Source organism: Aphelocoma coerulescens, unplaced genomic scaffold (genome assembly GCF_041296385.1).
Source record: "Aphelocoma coerulescens isolate FSJ_1873_10779 unplaced genomic scaffold, UR_Acoe_1.0 HiC_scaffold_46, whole genome shotgun sequence".
In the NCBI taxonomy this organism is placed as follows: domain Eukaryota; kingdom Metazoa; phylum Chordata; class Aves; order Passeriformes; family Corvidae; genus Aphelocoma; species Aphelocoma coerulescens.
This window is the reverse complement of record NW_027183804.1, coordinates 2,278,196-2,284,509: the sequence shown is the minus strand read 5'-3', so window position 1 is coordinate 2,284,509 and position 6,314 is coordinate 2,278,196. Positions and strand designations below refer to the sequence as shown.

The window sequence follows — 6,314 nt, the reverse complement described above, 5'->3', positions numbered from 1 at the left end:
CCCAGGGCACAGCGCTGGAAGGTCTTTCCGTGCCGAGGCACCGACCAGGACAGGCTGGGGGACAGGAACATCCACAGCCCAGAGCAGCTCAGGCACTTCAGCAGCGATTTGGGCACTTTGGACGTCACACCCCAAAGGGGGAGACCCAGGCCAGGGACTGGGACAGACAACCGGAATTCCTGGAGAACAGACGGGCTCAGGTGGACACATTCTGCCCCTACAACTGTGAGATCATGGCCCCAATCTGCCTGGCTTAACATCCCCACAACACTCAGATCCTCCCAAATATTACCCTGAACCACAAATTCACCCCCAAATTCCAGTAAAATGGTGCTGCTTTAGATCTCTTTGTTTAATTTCTTTATTCTTACTTGAATTTTGGTTGTTTCAGTGGGATTAACACAGAAATTACTTAGGCTGCAGAAGATCTCCAAGATCATCCAGGGTTGCTTGATACCACCAGAAAAAACAATTGGACAGAGCAGATGAAAATTTTAGGGTGTAAAGGTAAAAAATCAGCTCTTCCCAATGAATTTCCAATGTTGTTCTGAGTCCTGATGGGTGTTCCTGCCCCTGCGTTCACCCAGGTGCCACCAGGGATCCAGGAGAACGTGGAGAGCACCAGCCAGGGGTCTTCCCAACCTGGATCACAGGGAATGTGGGTCACCAGGGCTCTGCCAAACGTGGCTCCTCTGATGGGAGATGGAGTTGGAGCAGAGGATAAAGCTCTTCCCACAGTCAGGGAACTCTCAGGGCTTCCCTTAGCGGTGCCTCCGTTGGTGTTGGGTCAAGTTACAGCTCTGTGAGAAGCTCTTCCCACACTGGGGACACTCGTAGGGCCTCTCCCCAGTGTGGATGCGACGGTGGATGACAAGGGTGGAGTTTTGCTTGAAGCCTTTCCTGCAGTCAGGGCAGCGGAAGGGCCTCTCATCCGTGTGAATCTGCTGGTGCCGGAGGAGAGTGGAGCTGGTCTGAAACCTCTTCCCACACTGGGGACACTCGTAGGGCCTCTCCCCAGTGTGGATGCGCCGGTGACGGATCAGGTCAGAGCTGTCTCTGAAGCTCTTCCCACATTCCCCACACTCATAGGGTCCCTCCCTGGTGTGGATCATCTGGTGGCAGATCAGGTGGGAGCTCTGTCTGAAGCTCTTCCCACATTCCCCACACTCGTAGGGCCTCTCCCCAGTGTGGATCCTCTGGTGGCGGATCAGGGTGGAGCTCTGGCTGAAGCTCTCCCCACATTCCCCACACTCGTAGGGCCTCTCCCCAGTGTGGATCCTCTGGTGGTTGATCAGGTGGGAGCTCCGCCTGAAGCTCTTCCCACATTCCCCACACGTGTGGGGCTTCTCCCCATTGTGAAGCTGCTCATGAACCACCAGCTCTGACCTCTGGCTGCATCTCCGGCTGCCTTCCCAGCACAGGGTGGGTCTTTCCTCCTCAGAGCACCCTGGGCTGCATTTGCAGCCCTTCCTCCTGCGGGATCTCCGGGGCTTTTCCTCCCTGTTGGATTCCTGCGCCATGGAGCCGCTCAAAACGGCCTCTTCCACCAGGTTCTGCCGCGGGGATTTGTCCTCCCTGGGCTCCGTCCTCAGCTCCTTGTCTGGGGAGGAAGGACAAGGAGAGGATGGGATTTGCCTCCGTGCCACAGGGAAGGGGAAGGAGATCCCCCCAGTCCGTCCCCGGCAGGACGGCGTCGGCAGCGGGGTTGTCCTGCAGCCGGGGGCGATGCTGGGCTGGGAGATGGAGCAGGAGAGAGGGGGAAAGGGGCACTGACTTCCTCCTCACCTGCCTGGGGGTCCCGGGGCATCTTCCTCTTCCTCACAGCCTCCTCCTCCACCTGGCCAAGGGTTGGGAATGGGAAATCCTCATTCTGGGAGAAACAAGAGATGAGTGTGTTGGGTTGGGGGTTCCTCCTGCCCAAGTCCACCTCTAGAAGTCACCGGGTACCTGGTGTCCATAAAACCAACAAAAAACCAAGAGTGACTCCAAAAAAAGCCTCCAGGAGCTCCCTCTTTCCAGTCTCCTCACTTTGGGGTTCTGGGGGTTCCCCTTGTCAGGGCTGCTGGGGGTCCCGGGGGTCCTGGGGATCCCCCTCTCTGGGGTCCTGCTTAGGGATGCTGGGGGGTTTTGGGGGTCCCACAGGTCCCTTTTTTCCTGATTTTGCTTGGGCTCCCAGAGGTCCCAGGGTCCCCTCTTCAGCCTCCCTCCACTCCAGGCACTTGAGGCTCCCCCCTCTCCTCACCACCCCTTTTAGGGCTGAGAGATCCCAACCCCACCTCATCTCCAGGCCCCCCCACCTTTCCAGGATCTTGGGGGCCCCCAGCTCTGGTATCGTCCCTCTCTGCTCTCCACACTCCAGGGGTCCCATGTTCCAGCCCCCAGCTCTCCTGGGGATCCCCAAAGCCAATGTCCAACCCCGCCAGGACCAGGCAATCCTCACATGGACCCCCCAAGACCCCCAAGGGGCAATTATGGCTCAGCTTTGGAGTCCTGCAAGATCCACATATCCCATCTGGCCCAAAAATCCCTCCCAGGGACATGCAAGGACATCTGGGGCTTGATTCCAGAATCTGCAAGCTCCAAACACCCCTCCAAAAAAACCCCTCCTGGTGACCCCCAACAGATTTGGGGTGAGCTCCCCCTCCCCGCTCACCTGCAGGATGGGGGGGAAGATGCTACCGGGGCTGGGGGTGCTGCGGACACAGTGGGCGGGCGGTGGAACCTCATGGTTCTCCAGCTCCTCCTCCTCCTCTCTCCCTCCTCTTCCTCCCGCTCCTCCTCCACTCCCACCCTGCCCCCCCTTTCCCACCCCCTCTGCCCCACGGCTGCCGCAGCACCGGCTGCTGTGTGGGGGGAGCCCCCGATCAGCCCCAGGGATGGACAGGGGGGTTGGGGACCCCCCCAGTGCGGATCCCTCCCTTCCCCAGAGCCCCAGGGAATCGCTCCAGGGCTCAGGTGCTGGGGGACAGGGCTGCACCCCCATGGAACCGCTCTTCTTCTGTCCCAACCCCACTTTTCCCTCCCCTCTCCTCCCCTTTCTCAGCGTTCCCCCAATCCACAGCCCCATTCCAGCTCAATTTGGGTGTCCCATCCCCACCCCGCTTTCTTTGGGGGTCCCAGCCCCCTCTTCCCCTCCTCCTTCTGCACCTTCCCCATCCCCAATCCCCACCTCCCCTCCCCCGGCCTTGGTTTTGGGGGTTCCAGGCCCCTCCTGCTCCCTTTGGGGGTTCCATTCCCCATTTCGCTCCATTTGGGGTCCCAGACCCGCCCCCCTTCTCACCGCTCACCCCGCGCCCGGGGGGGCTCCCAGCACCACCAGTGCCACCAGTGCGGCCCCAGCTGCCCCCACACGCCCCATGCCCAGCGCCGGGCGCTGCCGACAGCCCCAAAGCAGCCGCGCTGTGCCCTGGGGGGTCCCCAGAGCGGCCCCGCCCCGCACGGCACTGGGAGCACCAGTCCGGACCAGTGCGGAGCGCGGGCGGGCGGCATCAGCCGTGCCCGGGCAGGGCCGGGCCCCGCGGGGCTCCCGCCCGCACTCGGCCCCCGCCGGGACAGCGCGGGGGGGCCCGGCCTGGCCGCCCCCACCTCCCCCTCCCCAAATTCCGCTCCGGGGGGCGCTGGGGGCGGGGGGGGCTCAGCTGGGGCCAGAGGTGCCGGAGCCACGTGTCCCCCGCTGCCAGCACCGCCCCCTCAGGATTAGGGGTGCCCCAAAACTCCCTCGGAGCTGGCGGATACCCCGCAGGCCCCTGAGGACTGGGGTCCCCCCGGCCTCATCATCCCCAACCTTCGCCGGCCTCATCCCAGGCCCCATCCCGCCCATCCCCCTCCGCCACACTTCATCCCACACCCCAATCCACATCCCACCCTTCCCGGGCCCCATCCTGCCCCATCCCATTTCTCCCGGCAGCCGCCACCGGGACCCCCAAAACCCCGCGTGCCGGGGGCTCCCCAATATCCCCCAAGGGGCATTTGCGACTCACATTCGGAGCCCTGCAAGACCCAAACATCCCCCTCCCCTCCCCCGCCCCACCAAACCCCCCTCCCCCAGGCACCAACAAAGCTATTTGGGGCTCGGTGCTGGAGTCCTCCAAGCTCCAAAAATCCCCTCTCCCAAAACAACCCCAGGCCCCGCCCAAGATATTTGGGGCGAGCTGCCCCTCCCCGGTCACCTGCGGGATGGGGGGAGCGGTGTTCCCGAGGCCGAGAGCTGCGGACACCGAGAGCGATGGATGCACATGGAGGCTCCTCTTCCTTCCTCCTCTGGCCCGCCTCTTCCTCCCGCCCCTCCCCCTTTATTCCCTCCTCTTCCTCCCGCTCCTGCTCCTCCAGCCGTCCTCCCCCCTCGCTCCTCCTCCTCCTCCTGTTGTTTGTGGCTCCCATCCCGGCTTTGTCTGGCATCAGCCCTGGGGCCGTGCCGTGCTCAGCAGCAGCAGCAGCAGCAGCATCCTGTGCTCTGGCAGCACTCCCTGCTCCTTAGGGAAGGCTTTGGCATTTCTGCCGGGCACAGACACTGAAGCTCACCCCGACCTGCCCTGCTCCCATTGCTGTCCCCTGGGCGCTGGGCAGCTGCTGGGCCAGGGCAGCCCGAGACACAAAGGAAGCCAAGTCCAGCCCAGCTGCCCGGGCTGATGCAGACGAGCCCCAGGGCCGAGGTCCTGCAGAGCCCCACGGAGCCCTCGGCTCCTGGCTGGGAACGGGCTGTGCTGCGGCTGCCACAGCGGCCACAGCGAGTCCTGGGGCTCCCCCGGCGCCGCTGCAGCAGCACCCGGGTTCCACCTCCTGTGCCAGGCCCTGGCCAGGGGCCAGCAGATCCATGGGCTCCGTGCCGAGGGGGAACAGAGCAACAATGGATCGGCTGCAGCCCCCAAGGACCTCGAGCAAATCGTGCGGGAACATCCAGACCTGGAGCTGACGTTTGCAAAGCTGCAGCCGGCAGAGTTCTGTGGCGCAGGAGAGCCGGCACGGCGAGAGGAGACCTGCAAGGAGCTGCAGGAGAAACACTGGTCCCCACACAGATGCCCTTTGCTCATTTCACCTCCCTCTATTTCCCTGTGTACTTAAAATGTGCTTGAAAAATAAAGTGACTTTTTGAAGGCTTCAATTTCAAAACCATTGCTCTAAACCCTTCTCCCTTTCCCTGTGCAGCTGTGGTTGCTCTGGCTCTCTGCTGCCTGCAGTTGTGCCTCCTGGCAGCTGTTCCTTTGGGTCCAAGGCTTGTCCCTGCCAGTGCAGCCAGAGCCCAGCCCAGCCCTGGGGGCTCAGCCCTGCCCTGCAGAGCCCTCCCAGCCCAGGGCAGTGCCCAGGGGCATCTCCCTGGCAGCAGGGCCTGAAGGGCAGCTCAGAGAGAGGGAGATGCTGCAAGCCAAGGTGCTGTCCTCATCTCCCCGGCTGCCCCACCTGGCTGGCCCCTTCCTTTGCTGGCAGCTCTTCATCCTGCCTGCCTCTGCCTGGCCACACAAAGCCTTGGGCTGCTGCAGGCTCCTTCTGGGGGACGTGTTGCACCCCAACCCTGCCTGGGAGGGAAATTTCTTTCTCCTGGTGTCCTCTCAGGGCCTCCCCAGCTGCCCTGTCACAAAGGCCCCTCAGTTCTTTGGGGCCAGCAGTGCCACAGTGGCCCCTTGGCTCCATGGAACACCACAGGGTCACAATGGTGCCCTTGGTGCCACCAGCCCTGCAGGGTCACAACGGCCCCTGGGTTCCACGAGGCCACGCAGGGTCACAGTGGTCTCCAGAGGAAGGGCAGCACCGAGCCCCAGGGCTTCAGGGGCAGATGAGACACAGCCAATAGAGGCCAAGGCCAGCCACATCTGTCTGTCCTGGCAGGTTTGTCTGGGAGCAGCCCTTGGATTTTGGGAATTTGGGAGGTGGAATCCCAATTTTGGCCATGGGCACCTTGTCGAGAAGGATAGGTTTATTCCACATGAAAGAAAAGCACGAAGTCCAAGAGTTTTGGAAGAAGATGAGAGGTGGCCACCATGGGTGAGGGCAGCCAGACCTGTCTCTCATGGCAGCTTTTGTCTGGGAGCAATCCTTGGATAGACAGAATTTGGGGGGTAGAATCTCAGATTTGGCCATGGGAGCCTGGATGAGAAGGACGGTTCTTTTCCGTAGGAAGGGAAGCACGGAGCCCCGGGAGGCCCAGGGCTCCTGAGCCAGCCCCTGCTGCCCCGGGAGGGAATTTGGGGAGGGGGCAGAGGGGGTGCGCAGCCCCCGCCGGGGGATGACCCCGGCCCAGCGCCCTTCGTTCAGCACCGAGCTGGGCTTGGGGCCGCAGGAGGAAGAGGCCGATGGGAAGCAGATCCTGCAGGGGGGAC

The 6,314-nt window shown here is 62.8% G+C and overlaps 1 protein-coding gene across 1 annotated transcript; it reads right to left on the bottom strand.

The window, feature by feature from the left end:
• Positions 1-379: 379 nt before the first annotated feature.
• LOC138101767 (zinc finger protein 586-like) lies at positions 380-4,380 on the bottom strand. The gene is made up of 2 exons (XM_068999551.1): positions 4,170-4,380; positions 380-1,600 (listed from the first exon to the last, which is right to left on the bottom strand). The coding sequence occupies exons 1-2, from the start codon at positions 4,378-4,380 to the stop codon at positions 762-764; spliced, it is 1,050 nt and encodes a 349-aa protein (XP_068855652.1). The 3' UTR covers positions 380-761.
• Between the last annotated feature and the right edge of the window lie 1,934 nt (positions 4,381-6,314).

Excerpts from the sequence above, each read along its gene's own strand:
- LOC138101767 (XM_068999551.1), bottom strand. The coding sequence starts at position 4,380 with ATGGGAGCCACAAACAACAGGAGGAGGAGGAGGAGCGAGGGGGGAGGA. Across the intron at positions 1,601-4,169 it reads CCGCTCCCCCCATCCCGCAG|ACAAGGAGCTGAGGACGGAG; the intron begins GTGACCGGGGAG and ends CTTCCTCCCCAG.